Source organism: Lepisma saccharinum, chromosome 21 (assembly GCF_977018435.1).
Source record: "Lepisma saccharinum chromosome 21, izLepSacc3.1, whole genome shotgun sequence".
Classification (NCBI taxonomy): Eukaryota; Metazoa; Arthropoda; class Insecta; order Zygentoma; family Lepismatidae; genus Lepisma; species Lepisma saccharinum.
In genome coordinates, this window is record NC_139249.1 from 31,409,755 (window position 1) to 31,436,478 (window position 26,724).

Here is a 26,724-nt window from a genome sequence, read left to right on the forward strand (position 1 = left end):
TCTCGAGTGCAAAATTTATAATCTGGATTTCTTAGGACATCAGCATATATGGAATGCGCAGTTTAAGAACCAAAGCATGTCAAAATTCACACCTACTCGTCCACAAGACAAAAACGAGAGGATGAGGGTGAGGACAAGATTGACCCTGTGTTTTGCGAACTGCCGTAAAAGGGGGAGGCTCCAAGGTATTCTGATGAGATGCGAAGTTATCCTAAGTGCTGCAGTTATAGGGAAGAAGAAAGTATGCTTTCTCAACCAAAGGTTTTTGTTGAATCCAATGATACTTTATTTTTTTCGTGTGATTATGATGAACTCCTATACAGCTGTGTCACATTCTGTAAGAAATTATAGGCATCATTTACTGCTCCTTAACTTATTGTGATGAGTTTTGTTACTTTGAAATGCCTGCAAAACTCATCAACTCTTGTGCAGTGGTTTTAACAATAGCATGATCTTTGCGAACACCTGCACCACTATCGTAACGCGATAGGGAATTGTAGTATCGCAGATTGTTTCCATGGGTTCACTTCACATCTACGATGAATATAAATATGGATACAGTTACACAGAATCTAGCAAGTAAAACGCTAGAGCACTTTTATATTACAAGATGTGGTCTACAAGTGATGGAAAACAGCGGTTTGAATCGAATAAGCTGCACAAGGCCCAACAATAGAAATACCAATGAGGACAAGGGAGTGGCCGAGACGACCTTAGGGTAAGAATATGAAAGAAAGACTGTGAAGGGGAAGGGTGGTCAATAAAAATGTGGAATGTTAATGAGAAAAAAAAAGAATTCGAAATGGAGAGATGCGAAGGTTCTATGCAAGGTTCCAGGAATTCTGCTAAAGCCATTACTCCGCGCTTCTAAGAAGTTACATTCCACATTTTCACCCTTTAGAAACTTGTTCTGTCGAGAAAAGACTATGTGTACGTTCATATCGATTTTCTTCGCATCAGCGATGTGCTATTTTGGTTGACCATGAACAGAAAATGAGTGGTTCAGCGCAGCAGTGGTCTTAACCCACACTTCTAAAAGTAAAGAAATTTTAAAATAATTTCAACAGTACCTACTAGGTTCGTAGAAGCATTTTTTTGTGTACCTAGGTATACACTACATGCATAATGCATAAAACCTGACACAAATTTCCCAAATTTTGTTTTGTACACATCAAATAAAAGTGAGTTAAACCTCTTAAGTTGGTTTGAAGGTAGCAAGCAATAGGCAATCATTTTCATGAAAAAAATTGTAAATGGACAAAACTTGTCGAGTAGTAAGTGATATGAATGACGTGCTAGAAATGCTCGTAAGTTTTTTGGCAAAGTTGTTTTAAACTCCATTGTACGCACATAAGCTATTGTGGTGTCATAGTGAGTTCCAAAGCACTGAAATGTGCCCGTACCAGAAATGCATCCAGGACATATTATGATTAATATTGCGTGTGATTTATTATATTTTTTGTAAGATGGTAAAACAAAGTGTGTGTGTATAAAATAATGTCGGCATGAAGTTTCATGCACAAACGCCTATTGTAGAAACAGCTGGCTTAAATGAAGAATAGGTAATTATAATGAGCAGCGAGAGTCAGTTTTATACTCTTTCTGAAGATCCAACAGATTGTTTCCTGACTCTGCAACAGGTGTGTGTTTCAATAAAACAAAGCTTGGCAGAACGCAACTGAAAAACCAGGAAACTGCACACGCTTCTCTGAATCACAATTTGTATGATAGCGCTAACGTTCGTCGCGGCATCTTGTGGTCAACAATGGTGGCGATCGCCAGCAGACAATAGCCGGTTTACCATAGACTGTTGAAGAAGCCTCCACAGTTGCTTAACTTGTTTTTTTTATTTTTCTATTTCGATGATCCCGTTAGTTTCTGAGAAACTGAATTTGAACCTTCCTGGTTGCTAGGACGTGCGATTCCTCAACTTAAACCAATAACTTTCTCCCATTCTTTTCAAATCCAGATGCCGAAGCATGTCGTACTGCGGCTGGACAAAACCATGGCGTTAGGAAATCCGGTTAAGATCAAACAAGATTTTTCCAGAACCGCAAAGTTCAAAAATCTGCCTTGAGATTCCGCGGGGGAAGGGTGTGTAACATTGTCGTACTTGGCATGGGAGCACTTTCTCCATGTCTTGCCACTCCTCTTGGACTACGGGTTCTCTTCATCTCATTTAGGTTTTGCTGGTGAGGAGGTTTGTCTGAAGGACATGGTGAGGAAGGTGTGTTTTAAGTGGTTTTGCGACATTTCAACCTGCCCTGCACATACTTTCTAGCATGTGACAGGGTTCCAAGAAGACTTGAATATGTTAACCCTCTTCTCATGAGGGCTAGGAATCTCCCAATTGGTGTAGTGGTAACACTATCTCCTTGTAATCAAGGGATGCCGGGTTCGATCCCCGGTGGAGGCGCATTAAGTTGTTTGGATCCCACTTAAACTGTATGTCCAGTCCTGATTAGCCCATCTGAGCACAAGGTGGACTTAAAACATGTCATGACGTCAGGCAGCAACAGTAATCCACATTGTAGGCCAGTTTGTTCAGTAATAAAGACATGAATGTAGGAGAGTTAAACCGTATCATGTGAATTTCTGATTTATCTGATTGGGTGCCATTGCGGTTTCCAACCTGTTTGAATCCACCGAGGAAGTTTTCTAATTAAACAATATTTACAAATCCTTAAAAACTGAACTGCGAAGAATATTTACACGCATTGGATCCATCCCAGTATGGGACAATTGGAGAACAAAAGTTTGGCAATGTTTCTTTGAAGTCTGTTTAGGTTTATTTGGAGTTCGCTTTTTCATTCTCGGACAGGTTAATTGAGACTGAGTCTACCGTTCAAAGTAGGATTTGAAGCACTGTGCGATGTAACTTCTCTGGGAATCGAACCCAGGACCCCTTCATTATAGGGAAATATTGGTAGACACATACTATCAGAGAGATATTGTGGGTTGGATAATTGAATTTCGTCATAATTACATATGTATTTATGATAATATTCTCGACTGCATACTCGTAAGGTATGTGTACAAGGTCAATGAAGCTAACTGTGCAGAATGTAAGGCATATTCATTGTTGGCAAAGGGTTCATTGGCATGGTTACCACACAGATTGCTTTGGATGTAAGTCAGTCATTTGGACACCTAGGAAGGTGAGGCAAACTTACTTTACATGGCACTATACGTGGCACAGAAGTCAACATTTCTTGTAGTGAAGCTAGTTGATTATTAATGATTGATCAAGGAACTCTTGTTTTCCCAAAGCAGGTGCTGCGCATATGCGGAATCTTCCTTGGACATACCCTCATTCCAAGACCATTTGTAAGCAATGCAAGGCGAGCACAATGCGCTAAGAAACACATTTTACGCGTTCACGAACGTGAACACACTCATGATGCCCTGGACTTTTGCATAACGACGACTGTTGCTCTTCTAAACGACTAGGTTTTTTGCAACAGGAAATTCCTATGATCATCTGCTAGATATTATCGCAGGAATAAACGAATCGGTTAACACGAAAAATGCACAAGAGTTGTAACCTGATACAAACCCAACTACTAGAACAAAAGGGGAAAAAAGCAATAGTAACCGATATAATTAGCATGTTCGCGAACTAAATGTAGTACGTATAGTCATAATTTAGGCATGCACAAGTTCTTGCTTTAATTTGTTTATACCATGTAATGTGATAATGCTCAATTGTGTTCAATGTTGGTAAAGGTTAGCATAGAATATTTATTTTAGAGAATTTGTTAAATTATTTTTGCACGTCCACGCAGAATTCATGTAACTCCATTTCAATGAGAGTGCAAGGAGGCTTCAGTGTAAAGTGAGAATATTTGAAAACAGTAGGAAAAGTTGAACCTTGAGCTTAATATGAACTTGCCCATAATGTACATTTAATAGAAGTTATTAGTCCCAATTTCTTTTATGTTAATTTTGGGTGAGTTATGTGTTACACCTTTATTTTTGGGTAAAACTCGTTACCAAAATGTTTCTTCTTTCTTTCTTTCTTCTTTTTTAATGGGGTGTGTGCTAGAGGTACTACCCTTGTCCATAATGTTAGCAGGAAATAACACGCTTTGGAAACCTTTAAATCACGTTCATTACATATTCTACGACTAAAATAAATCTCAGGGAAAACCTACACCCTTCCTTAGTACAGACCAGGTGAGCAAATCCAGGATAACTTTTCTAACAATCCGTTTTAACAGAATTGGTAAGGTACCAAGTAAATGGTACATCTTAGTTATCAATTTTGTGCTTTCCAATACACTCACATTCATGTAAATTACAGGTAACTCACTACAATGTTTTTCCTCAAAATTTTTATATTTTTCGTCCATGCATGAGGGGTAGAAGCGACAGTACACCCTTGTTTGGAAAGGAAGTGAGAAAACACGACTATTCCGCTGCTTTGGGCAGAAGCCTTCTTTTCTTGCTTAACACCCAGGATCCCACGTCACCGAATCTGAAGGAGGAGCAGTGGGCGATCCTGATTCACTCCCTGCTTTATATGGAGTTCTCCAAAGCAGCCAGGAACCTTGAAGCCTGCGCGAAAGCCACAGAATCATCGTGTGTGTGTGTCACTTGCGTCATCCTCGCTTGGAAGATTTCAAAATGTTTCCCAGCCTGGTGGTCCCTAGCAGTACATTTAGAAACAACTGTCAACTCAACACCCCCTACTTAAGGAACTGTCTGCGTGGAGTGTCTTCTCAGAAAAGGAACCCTGCCCCTTATTAGAAGTACAATCGGTATAATCGTCTCAGATTTTATGCCAATATGTTTTGCAAGAAAGTGGGGTGTGAAGATTCTTTAGTAAAGAAGAAATTGGGCCGGGGTGCCATCATGCCATCACTCATCCTCATCTTCGCGATTAGCCAAAGGTGGCAGAAAAGCGAAGTAAAATAAACCAAATCAATGAATCAAACATTAGATGTTATTGATTTGTGCGTACTCGAAATATAACACTTGAGAAAATTTACGACAGTGTTGCGAAGTACGGACTTCAATGTGCCAAGATTCTGCGCTGTCGTCATCGGTTTTATTTTCTGACGCGCCGATCCTACGATGAAAGGTTTAAACCAATTATTGGACTGAAAAAAAACAGGGTGCGACGATTAGCGGTGGCGACGATTGTACGGTGAAATACGGTAACTGCGGTAGAAAGATAGATGAAACTTGCTGGGCTAATTCAGGAGAAAACAATACGTTAAATTGACACCAGAAAGTTGAAGCGCTTAGTATCTGACTATGATTGTTGCAGCAACACGGTACCTAAGTCCCTTTGCCGACCTCCATGGCGGAGAGGTTAGCACACAGTGCTGCGACATCAGAGGTCCCAGGTTCGAATCCTTTGCCTTGGGCATCCCTGCATCAAGTTCATTGTGTCATCATTCATACTCATTTTCGCGATTAGCCAAAAGTGGAAGAGAAGCCAAGTAAAATAAATGATATCAATCAAAACCTAAGTCCCTTTATGTCATTACCGCACACGGGTCGCTAAGTGCCCGAGCTTGGCCGGTGTTGACATTTTCCCCGGAGGATTGATACAGCTCACAGCGATAAAAGTACCGTAGCACGCGCAAGATACCGTATCCCATTAATAGAACGGTCGTCAGCGATCTATACCCAAGACCACGCTTCATTGTCGCCACGCACTGAAAGTGAAATTAACGACTTCGTGGACGCTCAGCGGGTCCACGAGCAATTATAACAGAACAATACGGAAGTTAATTAATGCTATCGGATTTTCCAACCAGATGACGTCACACCCGCAAGCTCCGAAGGGAAAAGTATTTCCGAACCTAACAGTAGAAACTGTCCAAAAAGATCACGCACGTGCGTGCTTATGCGTATGTTAATAAACTTTCCTTCGGTCACGTAGGATGCGCTTTAGCATACACCAGCGCCCGGGGCGTGGAAAACTGTTTATCTAAGAAAGATTTCTTACGTAAACTTTCGATTCGTTACGCAATTGCGTTAATATGAAAAATATAAGATTTTTGCATGCAATATTTTCCTGCGTTGGGTTCAACTTAGCCGCTTGGCTAGCTGTCTTCACTTTCGACATTAACGGACTTTTACGAAATTAATAAAACTATTCAAGTCAGGAAGGAAACAATGCCATGGTAGCCAGTGGAGAAGCCGGAAGGGGGAACCAGTTCTTCATTTGTTTTGTCACTCTTGCTCACAACAGGGATTCTGTTTACAGGGAGCCAGTTAAGGGGATCCCCTAATGTATTCAAGATATTTACTGCATACAATCCAGAGGATGGTGGTATGTCGTTCATTAATGATTTGACTGTTGTGAGTGGATTTCTCGTTAATTTACAATTCACCCCAATCAGGCACGTATCTAGAAATTAATAGTTATCTAACTAATAATTAGTCACATTTTGTAGCATTTATTATCATTTTTTGTAGTGCCAGCACTTCAATTGTTTGCTGCAAGGAGGCGTTACGAACCAGTCCATTCCAATAGTGCTTCCGGTTCAATGTGAGGATAAGGTACGCTTGTAGGAGACATTGGCGTTTCAAAGGGCGTTGGGGGGGGGCGACCAAGTGTCTGAATAATAATAATAATAATATTAAATTATGTTAATTAAATATATAAATTAATTAATATTGTATTATTATTACATGAGTCGAGTTGTTTTAAGTCCACTTTATGCACAGATGGGCTAATCAGGATTGGACCTACAGTTTAAAGTGGGATCAAATCCACTGTGCAATGTGCCTCCACCGGGTATCGAACCCGGGACCCCTTCATTACAAAGCGACGACGTTATCACTACGCCATCGGGAGGCCTTATTATTACATTATTAAATTAATGTCAAATACATAAAGAATTGAATATTTATTAAATAACAAGAAAAGGAGTTAGATTCAATTGACGAAAAGTAAAGTTCCTGATTAATATTTTATGCATAATATCATAAGTAGTAGTGTGCATAAATCTTTGGAACTGTCCTTCAAATTCGTATGATCCCAATTCCTTTCCTTTAAATAAGTTCGGCAGAGATGACCATCGATTATATAACAATGCTAAACAAGTATACTTTGATTATTTAATATTAGTACTTGGTAAGTCTCTCGGGAAGGAGGGTCCTAACCCCCTCCCCCTAAATACACGCACCAACGTAACATATTGATCATTTTGATTCGTGACACTCTTGACTGCCTTTTTATGAAATGTTTGTTGTTAGTCCACTTTGTGTACATAGAGGCTTGTGCAATGAGATGTAAACCATTGAAAGGTACCTCGGGAATCGAACACATGCTTATGAGAGCTTCATTTCCCCTCCGTAGATTGATTTCATGACTCAGTAAAACTAATATTAATCTTTAATTCATATGAATAGAACTTGTGAAAGAACCGTTTGGTCCAACTGTTTAGGATTAAATTTACTTTAAGATCTTGCAAAAGGTGACAAGATTTTCAAAACAACAAAACTGGATATTTTTCATATTTTCCTGAAGCAGAAATGGAACAAAACGGAACGGGAATATGTACACATTTTAATATAAAAACTCTTTCGTCATAAATACTTATGTTTTAAAGCAAATAAATATAAACTGTGTAAATAACTTCTATAGTATGGCGTTATGCACTGCACTCCCAAACAAGCAGTCCTTTAGAATTAGATGTCATTCACTGGTGCTTTGCAGATGAATTGATCCTCGCTCTGAATGTTACTATGCCATAGATAGTAGAGAAGGTGTATTGGTGCAGTCTATGCCGGTAAGTCATTGTCACAAAGAAGTGATATTTTTTCGTCTCGGCTTATGTTCAAAATAAATCGGGGAAAATAGGGACGTTCCCGCCAACATCTGGTCACCTTAACCTTGTAGTATGTTACTTCTGGGAATATATCCGTTGTAAGATGCGAAAGAAACATTATAATGGACAATGTCGTCTCTGGTGCATTGAACGCGTGTGTGCATGAGGGGGAGAGTCTGAAGACTATGTCTTTCTCCCAATTTTTCTTCATGAAAGTATGGACTGCTTCGACCACTTTAAACATTGTCCACTTCACTTCCAATATTATTGCAAGGTCATGAATGCACTTCGAAGTCAACTTGTTATTGTACGACGGGACTTTTTTCCTCTTTGGTTTACAATTGGCCCGAAGTCATGCGTGGATAAGGAATCGGGGTCGCGATCGGTTTCAACAGAAGAGAAAGGCAACAATGATCCGCTGGAGAAAGACATTCATTGTTGGCGCTGCAAGGGAGTTAGCAATATTAACTTGGCATTCATCTGATCATTCGACCGTCCCAATGATATTTACGGTCAGTTACTAAGGAATGAAAGGGTGATAAGCGATCAAAGGAAACGATGAAAGTTATCTGTGTATTGATGTAGTTTACTTGGATTAGGAAAATTGGATGATGTCTACGTATATTAAATGAATGTCGAATTGATCGACCGACAGGTCCGGATGTAAAGGGGAACTTTGACTTTTTGGTATACATCTACCTTAGGACCCCCACTGTGAAAGTGCAGCGGCTTTAATAGAGCTGCAAAACGAAAGAAAAAAAGTGTGATACTGGAATCTGATAAAAGATAACCATCCGGCACACAGGAAGCCTTACCTAAAATTTATAATTACTCGTAGGAGCATGACAATTTTTTCGTAAAACGTCGTACTTAATGCTTTTGAATTGAACATATTGGTTTTCTAGTTGTGGAATGTTTTAAATACAACGTTCGTAATGCTTTCATTCTCGCATGTAATAATCTTTTGCATGTATGTGCCATGTGTGATCTGATAACGATTGTCGTCACAAGTTATTTTGAGATGTAGTAGACATATCTGCTTTCGATTTGATGGTTCTCTTGTGACAGAATACTGTTTTTTTTTTTAAACCTACATTTAGATCTCCCCTTCCCGTTCACCTAGGTATATTGTCGTTCTTGCACGGAATCGTGTTACCTGCAGCCAGTAAGGATGCACACGTTGTTTTTAGCCTCTTCCCCCCACCCTTAATATATAAAAACGGTTCTGGCAACGCATCAAAACTAGAAATAAATACCTTAATGTTGCGAGTACTTACCAGATCCGTGCTCATGGTGTTGCAAGATCTGAGGGGGAGCTTGTACCTCACGGGGCTCTCTTCCTGTAGGAACTCTGCCATGCAGGTGGAGTTCTTCGAGAGGCCCTTGGGGTAGACCATCCCGTTGAAAGCGGACTGCGTCTTGATGGACACCAGCATCTCGCTGCTCCGGCACTCGATCCGAACATCACTCACCAGTGGCTCGTCTGCAACAAGAGGAAAGAACAGTGTCATCTGCGTATGGGCTGAAACAGATAAGGCTATCAAGTTAATTAACTGTCAGTATCCTGAACAAGATCAACCATAACTGATATTTGTATTCATTTGCATAATGCAGCTGAACGAGTTTTTATGTATTTCGGGTGAGGTGCTACATGCAACCACTGGAATACTACTGGACGAGTGATAAAATTCCGAATTTTCCCGCGAACTGATCTTGCATGTTTAAAAAACCAGCTTAAAATACGTTCAGGTAAACTTCAAAACAGTACTCATAACTATAGAATTTCAGATATGAGATTCCAAGTGCTTGGAATAGTGCAAAATTTAATATTTTTGTGCAATAAATAACAGGTAAAATATGGTCTCTTTCTCTTGTTTCTTCGTAAAGAGACTCATTAAAAGGACCATGTTTAAAACATGATCACTTTCTAATATGCACAAAAACTTGGTGAATATTACCAAGATAATGCTAGATTGTGCTATTCAGTTATTTTTATACGAATCATAACTAACACTTTCCAGGTCAGTGGATTGATCAGGAAAATCTGCTCGTCTCCTTTAACATGCTACTTCTCACGAGTCACGATGGCTAGTTAAACCTGAAGTTTGTGTGTTACCTCTGCTAGAAATTTGCAAAATCTCGAGCAAAAATCACATACAAGACACGCTAAAACGCACGATTAAGAGCTTGTGAACTTTTCTTGATTTTCCGTGTGTTACGTGACTAAGTTTTCTTGATATAATTATGATATAATTAGAACGTAACAAACATTTTATGAAGTTCACAGTTTTTTCGTTCTACTGTTTCTTGAAATCTGGCAAAATAAGGAAGGGGTCGCTCATCAGTGCCGCTACTGGACAGAATCAGAAACATCAGCTTATGAAATAAAATGGTGATGGGTCACAAAAAACCTAGACCTGTAAGCATTTCCTATGAGAATGACGACACTTGATCTTCGCGATAAATTGCAAGAAAATAATCCTTATGTTTCACAGATTTGGCGATTTTGTTCAGTGATTTATGAAGCCATAAAAAGGGATTCCTGTTTGTATACCATAACTTCATGAACTTAGTTTTTTTTCGCGTGTTTCCGCGTCGAATGGAAATCAAGCATATGCCTCACGTTTGCAGGGCGACCGTGTAACGCCGGAAGAAGTTTTTGAGGTTATGTGAATTCCAGTGGAGTATGGAAGGAAATGACGATACGCTGCGTGGATTTTTCTCACGAGTATTGCAAAGAAGAAACAGATTCTGCATCCCCACCTTCCTTCCCCTTTCCGTGTAACCGTGAAGGAGTGAAGGCCACAGACTACTGTGATGCAATGCGGCCAGAACGAACTACAATGTGGATTCTGCAGAACATATTCCCTGGTGTTGCGGAAGGGAAGTAAGTTGTCTGTTGTGTACCTCAAGTGCACGTTGCAAGTGCAGGTTTAAATCATGAGACGGGTTTCGGTTTTTGGCACCTTGTTATCACTATTACGCGTCCTTAAATGTAACATTTAAGTAATGCTGGTTAAAGATACGTTAGATGCAACAACACATAGGTTGTATGCAAAATACGGGGACAAACACCACGACAGATTTAGAACTTCTTTAAGATTTCAGATTGAACATTTAATGTTTATGGCTTAATTACAGATTACAACCAAAATTTTTTATTGTATTTATTTATTGATTGAGTAAATCAGGTTATTTCACGTCGCTTTTCTGCCACTTTTGGCTAATCGGGATGATGAGTAATGAAATAATGAAGAGACACTCACAAAGATCACCCATGCCAGGGCAGGATTCATACCCGGGACCTCTGGCGTCGCAGCGCGCTGTGATAAACACTCTGCCACGCAGGTCGACTTGTATGCATTTATGTCTTGTAAAACAGAGTGATAACTGGAGTCTAACATGTTTAACGCATACTAACCGATTAATTTCCAGTTTTTGACGTATATTATAGAAAACATACTGAAAAAAGTATTCAGATAGATATTGTGCCAAAAGTAAACAAATAAAAAAGGTAAAAAGTAAAGTGTTCCCCTGTGCGTAGCACCACGCCATGAAGGCGTATAGGGGGTGTGGGGGTAACGCCCCACACTTTCTTGATCCGGTCGTGAGTGGGGGTGATGTGATCAGCATCACGCCCCTGACCGCCTTTACCCCCCAGGGTTTCCCCCAGGTACCCATGTTATTCGACGCTGGGTGGGCGCCGGGGCCGCTTCCACCGTTAGAAAAGTTCCCGGAATTGAACCGGCCGGGGATCGAACCCGGGACCTTGAGCATGGCAGTCATACGCGTTACCGACTGAGCCACCGCGGCCAAAAGTAAACAAATATATATATATATATATATATATATATATATATTATATATATAGCCTACGTACATAGTAATTTCGCAGTTATGTGCCGAATCTTAAATTTTATTTCAGTCATGTGCCGTGAATATCAGTCACTTCTGAGGAACAATCATTTAACCGTAGTGCAATGTTAGGATTTTAAAATAATTCTTGACCTTGAAACTTAAGTGTCTCAATTTCCATCAGCATTGTGGCTCAAGGTATCTTCTCCAGCACATTTTGGGCAGATTCCACGTTTGGAATTGCAAAGCGCGAAGGTCAAATGAAAATGTGAGAAAATCCATGATGATTTTTTATGCCAACATTGGAACCTGAATTCTAATGGTTTGTGTTGCAATCATCTCTGGAATTTACATGGTCCCTATATCGTCATGGAACCGCATCTCCTGTGCGTGCTAGATGACAGACAGAGCATCCACTTAGTCCATCACCTTCATTCAGTCTTTTGTCGTCCTTCTACGCAACTTACAAGATGTAATTGTTCTTTCAGTCAGTGGTCACAGATAAAAGATTTGAGAGAAAGAACTGTGGATGCTTGCAAAAGGGGTAACACATGCCATGCGGAAAGGCGATGGTCGTTTGTCTGTTGTTGAAAAGAAATCAAGGTCCCTCACCTCTCCTCCCCCTTATATTTTCCTTTGTCTCGAGTTTCGTATTCTCTTCTTGCACCGTGCAGTCGTTACAGCTGTGGCTACAGTTTTAATAGCTAAAGCCTTAATGAAGCCGGTAATGAGAATGAGTTACATGATACAACCCCTTAGCACGGACTAAATAAGAGAAGAAGAAGACATTTGCCGCATCAGTTTTAAGGCGCTGGTGTTCGTTCAACTTCTTGCATCTGAAAGTCTCATTGCCTATACTTGAAGCATTGTGAGTACTATTAGAAATAACTGAGGTATCGTATCAGACTCATCTGACAAAAGTCACAGTACCGACGTGGATTTTTTTAGTGTCTTTACAAAATTGCCATGACAGTTCTCGGTGGCAATTCAACAACTCAGAACTGGAAACAAAATATGGGGAATAAAAACAACTATAAAATAAATAAGATTACAGCCACAGATTAGGCTATACCTCGATTGGTTCATACGTTTGTAAATATCGCAACAACCGGAATTAGAAATTGCAGCTCAAAAAATAAAATTCATAGACTGTGGTGGGGCACTGTAGCAAATCAGGTCCTGTAAGCGATAATAAGAAGGATGATGGATGCTTCTCTTTGGTATTTTGTGAAGTTATGCAAGCAAGTCGTTTTTGTACAGTGTGAAAAATTATAAAAAGACAGATCTGATTCAGAAACTTCTTTCATTTATAACGTAAAAAGATGTTTTAAATTCTTGTTCAAATGAGGCAAGTAAAATACTGAATTGACACACAAATCTAAATATTTCTCCATCTTCTTGAACGTTGCAGATGGAAATTTCGAACGTGCCCAATCATTTCTTCAAAATAAGAAGAAATGAGGACATTGAAGATGTGCTATTACTAGTATTAAGATTATGGTCCGCTTAACCACACAAAACCCATCAAAAAGGCTAAACTGCTAATAGATGGACCAGAATTTGCACAGATTTTCTGGATGAATGTAGCGCAACTAAAAGTGTTATGAGATGGAGCAATGGAATCGTAAAACAAAAAACGAAGCAGATAATACTAGACTGTGGAGCCTACAAGAAGCATGACATTACCGAAAAATTGCTTTAAAAGGAAGGAACGAGGCAATATTACAAAAACAAAAAAGAACGATTTCAACGACCTTGAAGGTTGAAGAAGAACCTGTTAACAATTTTCTCCTCCCCCAGCTCGCCCACAGACTACTCAGCTCGAATGTAGTCGTGGCAGCGTGTGTTCAAAAAAAGCACCAGAACTGCCTGGCTGCATGGCAAGTTTTTTTTTATTCTTTCTTTCCCGCTCACCAGCAATCTTCCCCACTTTAATTTATCGTACGCCCACGCTCAGGTAATGACATAAGCAATTCCACAGTCTCTAAGGATGAAGAAGAAGAGAGATCGTTTGTGGGTTTCAATGAAGATGATTTGGCCATATCCTTTATCCCATGCTGCAATGACAAAAGGATAACGTCATTTTTACGTGTGCCGCTCCGATGACCAAAATACCAATCTTCCCTGTCTTAATAATGCTGTGGCTTGTGGTTGATGTTTTTTTGCAATCTTGTATGGATTGCTAATTCAAGAACGTCCTTCGATTTTTGCCGATATTTCATCCTTGAATAGTCCAGGGGAATTGTATTCATTCTGCAATGTAATTCCAGCAGATAATTTCTTTCCATTACATGGCAATGCTTTAGGTAATTCCGGTTTACGGTGGAGATGTGGATTGAAAAATGACATGAAAGATCGTACTCCCAATGCAATTTCAAGAAAAAAAAAAGTTATTTTATTGTATGTTAAAAACAGCAACTATAAACGCTGATTAATGATTCTCTTTTCCAAGAAATCCGATCGAGAAGTTGATGAGATTGTTCCTTGTCGTCTTGGTTAGGTTCCGGATGTTTCAAAATGCATTCGCTTGTTCCATTCAACTGGTTTGTCGAATACATTTGCACTTTCAATCTCAGATAAAATATGTTCAGCGTTGCACTGTCTCTCTTATGTGCAATTTCACAGTTTTTGAGCACAAGGAATTTCCAATCAAGATTTAACCGACGTTCTTGTACAGTAACTGGTGTACTTTAACTCATCTGGCTTTGCGAGATCTGTATCAAAATACAGACACATTCTTTCTATACGAACGGAGCGAATAAATTACCTTTAACAAAAAATATTTCTGAGTCAAGATCGCTTCCACTCTTCATCATATCGTTACAGGTAAACTCATGCATTACTGAAGAAGAGGAAATGGTTGTGGTAAAAAAAAAGACCTCAAGCAAGTACGACAAAGAAGCATACAAAGATGAAATACATTATAGCCAGAATGAAAAGAAGACTGAAATGGCCCATGATGGACATCTAATGGTAGGGGGAGGGTAAGGTAAAAATTTCCTGCACTTAGTATAGTTACATAAAAATGCGAGTCACAGGGCAATTTTTATAACGATGTAGTTCTAACATTTGAATGCAAGAAATCGAATGTTTATTTCCCATAATCATCATTCTTGTCCGCGCAAGGGGAAAATTCCTTCAAGCTTGAAAAAATTAACACTTGTGCCCAGGAGAAAAGGGGAAAATAAGGTTGGAATATATAAATGCAAAAATAAGCGCTGACAACCAAAACATTTGTTTAATAGACGTTTAACAAATGACTGTCCGCCTGTGCCAACATCGTCAATAAGTTCGACCAGGTTGAATGCATTTGTTTACAATTACCACAATTAGTAGAGGGTGCGATGATTTTTTCTATGTTTACTAAAAAGTTAAAGTATTTAAAACAAATATGTTTTTTTGATTATTTTAGGCATCGTACAAACTCTTTTCTAGACTGATCGTTAAAATGAATGTGCGTTTGTACTTCTTAAGCCGAAGAAATCTTTTCCGTGTTCTCCTTCTACCTTCTATGTAATTTTAATGTGTGTTTAATTTTTAATTTTCTTGTATAAGTTATAAAATACTTCTACACTTTTCCACTCGGTTAAATTAGTTACGAAACCTCGCCTTTATGATTTTTCGCCATTAGTTGTGGATCTATATGTGTAAAGGCATTTGCACCAAGGACATTACAGTCCATAAGAACCCTGGTCCACTTGTGTGCATTAGTCTGTGTTATTTTCAGTCTTGGTTAACAAGCTTCGATGATTTGGTAAATTAATGGAGATGTTTCATCATACATGATTTTAATCATGCGATCAGGTTATGTAAATAAGCGTGTGCATGTCTGAGGACATGAGTGCTTTACTTTTTTCTCCCAGGAGAGTCCGAGATGGGAAGCACGTGAGCTGCTCATTTGCTAACCAAACTTTGGCCGCCGGATCACCACGCCCATCGGCAAACATTATACAATAAGAACGGCGATGCAAGTGTTTTCCCATCCTTTCTCTTCCCCTTCACGTGCATCCCTGAGACTATGAAGAACACTCAAGTCCATCAACTGAAGATCTTTCTTTCTCTCCAGGAGTTCCTCGAGTGCTCACTGTTCGTTGAACTCTGCACCAAGAAGGAATCCTTTCGGAGAACGTTTCTCTGTTGCCGCAGAAAACCATAAACTTCCCCAAGTACGATCCATGCAATCGGCCTAAAGGGAAGCAGGCGAGCACCTACTCATCAATCCTACCCCACTGCCACTTGACACCGAGCCTATCGTTGCCGCATCGGCAATTATTCTGTTAAATGCGGACGTAAAAGTAAATGTGAATCGTGCAGATTGAAAGATAGCAAATTTCTAATGGAAGAATCACGTGTACGTCTTCCATTTCGTAATCTTGCAGCTGTTCTTAACACACAAGAAGATTCCCTCGGGGTTCAGAAAGTTCAAATATCATTCCACTCCTTATCTACTCCGAAACAATCTTTGTTCAGCTAACTTATAAATGTTGTTCATGTTCCCAATTTCTCACGATACAATCTATCCCCTTTATAATCAAAACCGAAGCTTCTTTTTATACCAATACTGCTAATCGTTTGCAGCAATGTTCCCACCATCAACCGAACATCACAATTCCAAACACTCACGTACGCTGTAAAACTAGAAAATAATCTCATACACAGAGGCATCAAAAATTCTCAAACTAGGCAAAAAGACACCGAAAAATACAAAATATGCACTTAAAATAGGCAATAAAATTGATGGACATCAACAAATTTTTAATAATTTCCCCGGGCCTCCCCGATGGCGCAGTGGTAACGTCGTCGCCTTGTAATCAAGGTGTCCCGGGTTTCCCGGTGGAGGCACATAGTGGTTCGGATCCCACTTTAAACTGTAGGTCCAGGCCCGGTTAGCCTTACTGTGCATAAAGTGGACTTAAAACACCAAATCAATCAATCAATTAATAATTTCCACATAATACGTACTTGAAAAACAAATATCTTGGAATGAAATATGCACTATAAAACTCGTATATTCTCTTCAGAAATTCACACACACTATGACTAATGAATGAAGGGTTAGAGCTTTGCTCTTTCCTTAGAGCCGTAGGTATGATGATCGATGTGACGCAATCGGATTAACTGTTGCAGATGCATTTTCCTTCAACTACGGTGCACTTTGATTGACTATTACCAACAAGTGCACAATTTATGCACCATGCAATTTTATCAATTGACTGACAAAATTATGAAACGAAGGCACTTAAAGAAGCAGCTATCTTCGGAATAGGCAGTTATAACTAAAATAGGTAAATTGATTGATTTTATGTTTAAGTCCACTTATGCACAGTAAGGCTAATCGGGACTGGACCTACAGTTTAAAGTGGGATCCGAACCACTTTGTGCTTCCACCGGAAATCGAACCCGGGACCCCTTGATTACAAGCCGACGACGCTACCACTGCGCCATCGGGGAGGCCTAAAATAAGTAAAAACACGCAATATGAAACTCATGCATGTCCATCAGAAATGGCCTGAAGTGGGTTTTAAACTAAAAAGCCATGTTTTCAGGTCAAGTAACAAAAAAGGCATTATGGGGCAAATCCTCGTCCTAACACAAGTAATTTTATCATGTGATAGTCGTTTATGCAAACTTTACTTCCACGATTGCTGTCACTAGACGAAATCAGAGCTCCGTGGCGAAGCGGTTAGCAGAGCGCGCTAGAACGCCAGGAGTTTCGGGTTCGAATCCCGGCCTGGGCATGGGTGTTCTTTGTGAGTGTACCTTCATCATATCATCACTCATCCTCATAGTCGCGATTAGCAAAAAATGACTCTAAATAACAAAAACAGGTCGAATCCAAAATCTCATTGGCACATTTAAGTGGCTCTTGGATCCAACTTTAGCCTCCGTTGGCGTTCTGATCAAATGAGATTACCAGGGTTGTTATTGTTATTTAAAACCGTGTTATTTCATTCTTTCGTTTCGTATCTTCGCCAATCGCATAGTTTTGGGAAAGAGTTCATCACCGAAACTTAATTTTAAAATTCAAACTTCTTTATTGGTGCATCTAATTACGTCTCAAATAGTTCGAGAGTAGCATAACGGAGACCATATTACTTGCAAGCAAGACAAGGGAGAACTGCGAGAGGATGATTTGGCACTACTGATAATTAGAATGCACCGCTGGAACCTTGGGAAAATCCCAACGCCCGCAATTGTTCCCCTGGCCAAAAACCTTTCGACCTGACAATTGACTTCTTTACTGCGCGTACATTGTATGTCGCTTTTATTGCGGCCATAGTCCTGTCAGTGCGTGGAAGAAGAAAACGCTTGTTATGTGAAGAGGAACTACCACGTCTTGCCACATTCTAACGAGTTTTATTGTCCCAATTTGAACCGGTTGATACCCTTTGAGTACAATTTGTGGTGACTCCGAACCAATGGGAAACCTGGCGCTGAGAAAGAGCTCTGTGGTAAGGAATGCTTCCCCAATGTAAAGCACAATAAAAGGATAATATTGAGCATGAAAGCTAAGGATTCTCTACACATTTGTTAGTATGGGATTCCTAAAAAAAGGTTGGTATAAATTTATAGAATAGCGTTTGTGAAAACCTAAAGGATATAATCTTTACACACTTATTAGTATTGGATACTTTAAAGTATTGATGTAACTTTATATAAGAATATAATATCCATTTTTATGTTGGGAACTGATTATTATTTATGCTGCTAACGGTCGTGTCCTTGGGTTCAAATTGTTATATGATAAAGGGTCCTTGATCGTGAACAAAAGGTAGTCGTGTCCGGTGCAGAATATCGGGAAAGGACGCACATTCGGTTGGATTCTATCGGCAATAACAATAATATGAATGTCACTAATACTGTGGAGTACCATGTATAAACGCATGGATTCTATCGCCTAAATTGTTACCTCGTCATTTGGTCGACAATGACACTTCCCTTGCTTCAATTCTTTGATTTGATTTATTTTAATTTCATTTTCAGCCACTTTTGGCCAATCGTGGAGATATGATGATATTGATAAAGAATACCCATGCCCAGACCGGGATTCGAACCCAGGACCTGTAGCGTCTTAACGCGCTGTGTTCGGCAACACTTCCCTTCCGTACCTGAGATGCAGTCAACAATCGGAACGGAGCCTTCGAAGCAGATCCGATTAGGATGCGTCGGGCGATCGACTGGAAAATCTCTAGAACGATTGTTATTCCTTCGACGGATCCTTTGCTACCAATGCGCCGAGACCCGGTTGAGTATTGCCTCATCGAACGTTTTTGTTCATTTAAGACTTTGCTCACGGCCAGTCTCCGATGCTCACGCCGAAGGGAACACATGGACTTTCACTTTCGATGGTGATAGATGAGTCCACGTCAAACGGAGCACGAAAGTTCATTTGGATCTCTTCCATCCTTTGTACTGCATTTCATCTCTCACGAAGTGATTAGTCGCTTGACTTCAAAGGCCATGAGCTGCCGAAACTATATTATGTTGACCACATGGATGTAGAAACTGGTAGAGAGAAGGGGGAGTACGCCTCCCCTTTTTCCAATCCAGAAAAACATGTGTTCCTATGATTTGATATTGGTATAGTACACACTATCCACAATATTTGGTAAGTTAACGCCCATGGTCGGCCAGAATTACTCACAAGTACCAATTACTTTACAGCATGGTACCTGATAGGCTTATATCAGGTAAAATAGGTTGAGGTTGCTTTATGTTCAGCCGTTACGGCTCCCGTGAGATCAATAGGTCAAGTGAAGTTCATTTTTCACTCTCACGGACAGACAACACCACGTGCTGATTTGGTTGTCTTTCAGCTCACATTCAAAATTAACGTTAAGAGACTTATAAAGGACACGAGTATAATTTAAAGTAGTATCATATAATACAGGATTTGCATTTCTGTTTGTGCATAAGAGAAACAGGGTTCAGAATTTCGTTCATATTACAGAGAATGTTGAGTGTTGAATTCGTTTCTGACAAAAAATATAATTTTTGGAAAACACCGATTTCATTAGGTCTCGACGACAGTGTACAGTCACCGGCAATACAAATGGGACACCTAGATCCTGAAATATCCGCTGTACAGTTAGGCAACACACATAACGTCTTGCAGAGAAGAGGATATTTCAGGATCTAGGTGTCCCATTTTTACTGGCGGTGACTACAATGAGACAGGACATCCAAAACTTGAAAAGCCAATCAGTCATCCCTCTTCAGGATTTGTGAATGCATGTGCTTGATCCAGTATGAGGTAATCTTTGTTGTTTATCTAATTCCATTAATATTTGTGCGATACCAACCAATAGTCGACGAAAATTCTACTGACGAGTAACGTACAAGGCACGTCCAGAAAGTAAGTTCCGTTTGGTAATAAAATTAAATTGTGTACAGATACAGAAAAGTTATTTATTGCATAAAATTCTACAACTCTTAAACTACTTTTCCACATAACTGCCGAAATTTTGCAGGCATTTGTCATAGCGTGGCACAAGTTTTTGTATACCTTCTTCATAGAAATTTGCCGCCTGTGTCTTCAACCAGTTGGAAACAGTTTCTTTCAGCTCGTCGTCATTGTTGAAGTGTTGACCGCCAAGGAAAGACTTGAGATGTAAGAACAGATGAAAGTCGCTACATCTCAAGTCTTTCCTTGGCGGTCAACACTTCAACAATGACGACGAGCTGAAAGAAACTGTTTCCAACTGGTTGAAGACACAGGCGGCAAATTTCTATGAAGAAGTATACAAAAACTTGTGCCACGCTATGACAAATGCCTGCAAAATTTCGGCAGTTTTGTGGAAAAGTAGTTTAAGAGTTGTAGAATTTTGTGCAATAAATAACTTTTCTGTATCTGTACACAATTTAATTTTATTACCAAACGGAACTTACTTTCTGGACGTGCCTTATATAACCCAGATATATATCATTATCTGTGGTATAACTCTCCATAAGTAGAGAAGAACGGAAAATCTAACAAAGAAAAATCTTGTTCCAGTCGAATTTGAAGAAGACAACGACAATGGCAACCCAACTGTGAGATAGCGTGATTGTTACCCGCGTGGGAGGCGCCGCCCCTGCTAATTACTAATCCCGCTTGATTGCAGATGGTGACGGCAGCATCCTTCGTCTCCAGGATGCAGCATCCACCCGAGATGCGAAAGAAGACGATGCGATGCACCTCGCGCGGGCGTCTCGCAAATTGCGTTGACCTCCGCGGCGCGATTGCATGGGCGAGGGGCCAGTTAAGGTCGCCCAAGGACGTGGCTAACCGAGTTGATGACCGAGAGATAAAAAGCCTCTCCTGAGCATGAAAATTCAACGAGATTCCGGCCACGTTGGAATCAATATCGAAAATATCTCCACAGTATTTCAAAGTTCTGAAGTATTCAGTATCAATGGTATTTCGTTCCTTGTTTAGATTTTCCATACTTTGGTATTTTGTATTTCGATGGTTTGGTATTTCCTATATGCTTTCTGTATTCCTACAATACTAATTTTTTCGTTATTTGCTGTTAGTATATTTTGATAATTGATAGTACAATAGGGAAAGCTAGGTAGATACAATCTGATGGACAGAAGGGTCCATCTGCATTTGTGCACGATGGCCAAACTTTTGTTAAAGATCCCGGTTTTCAGAAAGTTTGATTGGAGCAAAGCGTATACTGTAGAATAGAATCAGAGGTCCTGAATTCTAGGTGCATTGGGTTTTGGTTGATTGCGTTGCTGTCTTGATCGGGACTGGACCTACAGTTTAAAGTGGGATCCGAAACACTATGTGCCTCCCCGTTGTTCAGGCAATCTACGAAAAATACTTCTCAAGACAACAGCATATGCTGTGGCATTTGATTATGTATTCCAAAAGTTATCATTTTTCAGAAGGTGCCAAGGAGTAAATATCAACAAATCTCAATGAGGAACATTTGGAAATTATTTTGCAGTTCGCTTCCTAAGAAAGAGTAATAAATGGCTAACGACTGAAAGAAATTATCTTTACAGTTTTATGCACATTTTGCCTGCCTGTAAGTATTTCCCATCATTGGCGTTACTGAAATTTCTTAAACATTTCCCACGCGCAGGGAAATTTCCCCTCGAATTACCATCACTGAATATCAGTGGGAAAAGCATATTGCAATAGCTCAAAGTTGTTGTCGAACACTTACAATTCAAAAACTTTGAAAAAAGGCTTCGCAAATTACTACCACTCTCTCATTTGCAATGATCTTAGGAAGGCTGCCGAAGAATACCAAAAGTGCAACCTCGTGCAGAAGTCTGCTGCATTGCAAATTGTCCATCACGGTGCATAATTCGACGAAAGGAAAGAGCCATTGTGGAAGATCTGACCAAGGCCATGGTATTGACCTTCCAGAACACTGTGCCCAACAAGAAGGTCCAACTGCCTCCAGTCCCACAACCACATAATAAGTACCGCGTCTAATTTATTCCGCACGATCGCGAAGTCATATTGTTGCCGGGAAGGTAACGGAGGATTCGGCCGTCTGCCTGGCTCTGGAGGATAATAATAGCTCCTGGAGCCTCCAGAGTGGAAGACAGTGCGCGTATTATCGACTGCATGGAATTCGATGCGGAAAATCGAGGGAAACATAAGGCCATCTCGAAGATTCCACCAAAGTCGTTTACCTTCTGGGAATAAATGGCACCTTCGTAAACGCTTAAAGGAGAATTCATAAATATATTATTAATTCGAAGATGTCTGTTCAGTAATAAGTGGCAAAATGTGCATCAAATTTCGCAATGTACAATATAACTCTTGATACTGAAAAATATGAAAACCATCAATAACAAATTTTTATAAGGGGAATGAAAGGGAGATGTGTGTGTTACGTAGCTTTGAGTCTGTTTCGGAATTTATCATTCGCTCCTCATGTCGTTAGCAAAAGACTCTGGTAATCACCAGTCGTGCTAAACAAAAACATCCTGTTTTACTTTAATAAAAAAGCTTTAATCGTCGTGAATGCACTTAATAACAATTTAGAAACTTAAATACACACATCATTCCATTGCATTGTTTGATATAACCCTGTCAACAAAGAACTGTCGACTTTGGCCAATGCTCCTGTACCTTTTACCAAATCAGTTCTCACTCGCTGTATAATGTCAATGGATTCATCAGAGTGATACGACACGATTTTGTAAATAATGTATGATTATTTCACTTTTACACATTGTTCTAGATATTTTTATATCACAGTTATCTTGTTGCTATGTTAGCTTGTTCATGAATCTCTCATTCCATACATGTTGCCAGGTTGACATATTTAGGTTAGTCTATTTGACCACTAGTTGCCTGTGACATCTTAAATATTTGACACATTTAAAAACGAACAAACACAATATTTCAACTAAACAGCATACAACTACAATGTAATGTCCGGTCATTACAAGTAGCAAATGAACATCTGATTTGAATGTCTCCATAAGTCTTACAGTAAAGCAACTTTGATGTGAGTATTTTTCAAGTATCATGTCTTTGTTTATTGACCGTCTCCTCTCGATTTTACAGTGGTCTTTCTCTTTTTCAGTCTCGCCTCGAAGGGTCTGATTGCTTTCCTGTCTCGATATTTTTTTAACAGGGCTGCTTCGTTGTCAATATCAAGGCCTACCCGATAGCGTATAGTTGGAACATCGTCGGCTTGTAATCAAGGGATCCCACTTTAAACTGTAGGTCCAGTCCCGATTATCCTATCCTTGCATATAACTTGTTCTCGCTACCATTCCTGTCAAAACATAATTTACAAACTTATGAAGCTTATACGTGTCCTTTCACTTCGATTCGCGTACTGATTTATGGAAACAGATTTATCCACGATACAATGGCATTTTGATGAAAGCTTAACATTTCTGCAATGACATCTTGATGCAAATCTGTTACCCTTTGCACACTCTTGGAATGAAATTTAATACCGCTCGGTACAGAAAAGACATTATCCGCTTGTAAAAGACAAATCCACAAAAATACAGTGTGCATTTGGAAAAAGGTATTATCCAAGCGCAGTTGGCCTTGAAACTAAAGCGTTTGCGCTTAGTTGCTTCATGTGAATGCTAATCATGTTCCCAAAACATGTTGCGGGAACTACTTGTGGTGTGTTTGATCCTTTGTAATCTCCTCTTAGGTCAAACACACCACAAGTTTTGTTCGAATCTAACAGAACTTGTTTTAGCTTTTCGTTTAACCATAATTCTAACCAACAACCGAACAACGGTGCACTGAAAACAACTTTTTTTCAACATTTTAAACTGTTCTTCCAAAACAACTTTGATGTGCAACACAAACTCAACAATGATGCAATAGAGGCCTTACAGATCACTTTCTGCCTATTCTTTAATATTAGTTCAATTTGATTTTGGCATACATAGGCTAATCGTGACCGCACCTACAGTTTAAAGTGGCATCCGAATCACTGTGCCATGAACTTCTATCGGGTAAGGCAACCGGGACCTCTTGATTGCAAAGTGACGACGTTACCACTATGCCATCGATTAGACTCTTTTTAATATTGGTGTAGACAAATTAAGCAAAATAAAGGAAAACTAAGCAATGATATAACATTTGGCAGCGATGTCCTAGGAAATAGCGACTGAATCTTCATCCGCCATATTGGAAAATGGAAGCCAAAACACTAAATCATACAGAATTGTGACAAATAACAGAAAAATCATAAATAGATTGGGACGAGCCATGTAGCACTCTTGCATACATCCTGATGTGAACTTTTTCGATTGCTGCTGTTTGCTTTTGTGTCTAGGAACCGGAGTTTGTTCCTTAGCCTTGGGAATGCCTCTATTCAAGTATGCTTCTTATTTTCATTTTCTTGTTTTCCTTGTTGATTAAAGAACATCATTAGTGGGGATTTCTTTACCTTTATCTTGTATTGATCAGTCTGTTGACCAATCGCGTTAATTGATCGATTCACAATCTCGCCACCAAAGGTTCCAGGTTCGAGTCCCGGTGTGGGAATGGGTGAGTGACCTTTGTCAGTTTATCGTCATTAATTTCATCCAATCATCATTCATCCTCATCGTTGTGATTTTAAAGAGGAAAAAAGCGACGTAAAGAAGAAAATGACAGTACAAAAGTATTCCAGAATCGTACTTCTAACATATGTTCTAAAGTCAGGACCTTATATCCGCATAGGTCATGAAATTACCGTACGGCTGTTAACAATGGTTGCAGATTCAAGGAATACCAAGGTTATTGATTCGATCTGTGGAAAGCAACTTAGCTATTTTGCAGTAATGAAAATACTGAGAAGACAGAGGTACTCCTAAGCACCATACAAAAAGTGAGTATTAAGGACCAAAGCACCATTTATTTACCTATTTTTACTTGTTTACTGAAGAAGTTGACATGCTGCTGATCGAAAGAGGGCGCTGATCTTTTGTAGTCTTGATGATTGCTACAATCAAGAAATGCAAGACATTTTTCCTAACCCCACGAAGAACATTCTGGCTTCGAATCCAGTCCTGAAAAAGTTTGGACCTTGGAGTATGGTGCGATTCTAATTATCTTTTACCATTTTCTTCACATTGTTTCACGCAATGCAAGTTTCAAGAATTGGAGAAGCAAGACATCAGTGCAGTTCCATTACTTAAAACTTGCATTATGACGTAAGAGAAAGTAAATGAGCATAGGTATGGACAATTTGCTTGCTAATACATGCTTCTCAGAGTACTGCAGTCGCGTATTGCTCTCGATCGTAGTGTACCCTTCTGAAAATCGCTCACCGGTAACCGATAACGTCAATAGACTAGCTCGAAACTCACCGCGGACACACAAAAGAGTCGCAGGGGGTAAACAGGCCCTGTTGCACTCCTCAGAGTTAGCGACACTAATGTCGGCTAGTAATTGTCCATCGTGACAGCAGAGCTGCAATCATTACCGATTACGCACGCTCCGTGAACAGCGCCGGAATGTTAAAGATGCGGCAACAATAGCTGGTAAACCCCCGTCGACGTATATGCATAATCATTGCCTATTGGAAGTCCTCTATAGGTCAATGTCGAGCCAACAATGAGTCCCTCGAAGGAAGTGTTCAGCACGCAGGTCACGTTTCAGGAAACAATCGGAGTCTTCCGTGTCCTGCGATGCTCGGAGGATGGGTCTTAATTACGGATCGTTGACCCCTGGTCGCCGATACCCGATAATATTTTCGCCATGTGTTGATCGAAGAGGTATCAACGGGAACCACGTCTTCCATGTTAAGAAAAGAGCTTATTTTCGTCCAGTCTTCAGCCTTATCGATTGTTTTGAATTATAGGTTCGGGCTTCCGACTTTCCACCCAGCCTTCAGACTGCTCGACGGAGATTTTTGCTTCAAGGGATTTCTTGCTCAACAGTGACACTTAAGCAGCTGGTCTTGTTAATACATAATTGTTATCTTCGGTCATTTTTTAGCCTTCCAAATCCGTGGATAGACATAAAATTTTGTTGATAGTGTTTTTCAATTATATAGCTGCGACCATCACGTAATACAATCACACTCCTTTTCTCAAAATGACATTCGCAGGTACAGTCACTGACAATAAAAATGGGACACCTTGATCCTGAAATATTCACTTTCCTGAAAGGCGTTGTGTGTGTTGCCTAACTGTATGGCGGTGACAAAACTTTCCATTGAAAAATGTTCTATTCAAATCAATTTTTCGCCGTAGAGTTAGGCAACACACAGAACGATTTGCAGAGAAGTGAGTAATTCAGGATCTAAGTGTCTTAATTTTATTGCCAGTGATTGTACCTACTGATAATGCTCAGCGTTACCATGGGAAAAGCCTTTAAATATCGTCGCGATTAGCCAAAAGTTGCAGAAAACCGAAGTAAAATAAACGAAGTCAACCAATCGGTTCTGCGTGTGAAGTCGACTGCAAATAGAATACCAGGGAAATTACCCATTACATTTCTTTCCTAAATAACACACAGGATAAAAAGCAAAAAACGGAATGATATTTTAGTGATGGATAATGTACCTGCTATTGTCTTTGCACCCGTGCCAGAGAAGTCTCTACAGTAAGCGTCTACTGCCCCAGATACTTCCATCTTGAAACACATCTTGCATGCAAACTC

The 26,724-nt window shown here is 39.8% G+C and overlaps 1 protein-coding gene across 2 annotated transcripts in view; it reads right to left on the minus strand.

The window, feature by feature from the left end:
• Positions 1-26,724, minus strand: part of pio (zona pellucida domain-containing protein piopio) — a 164,787-nt gene that overhangs the window by 27,686 nt on the left and 110,377 nt on the right. For both annotated transcript variants that reach the window (XM_083142505.1, XM_083142506.1), the window contains exon 4: positions 9,068-9,273. In XM_083142505.1, the coding sequence (XP_082998631.1) occupies positions 9,068-9,273 (206 nt within the window). The remainder of the gene's footprint in view (positions 1-9,067; positions 9,274-26,724) is intronic.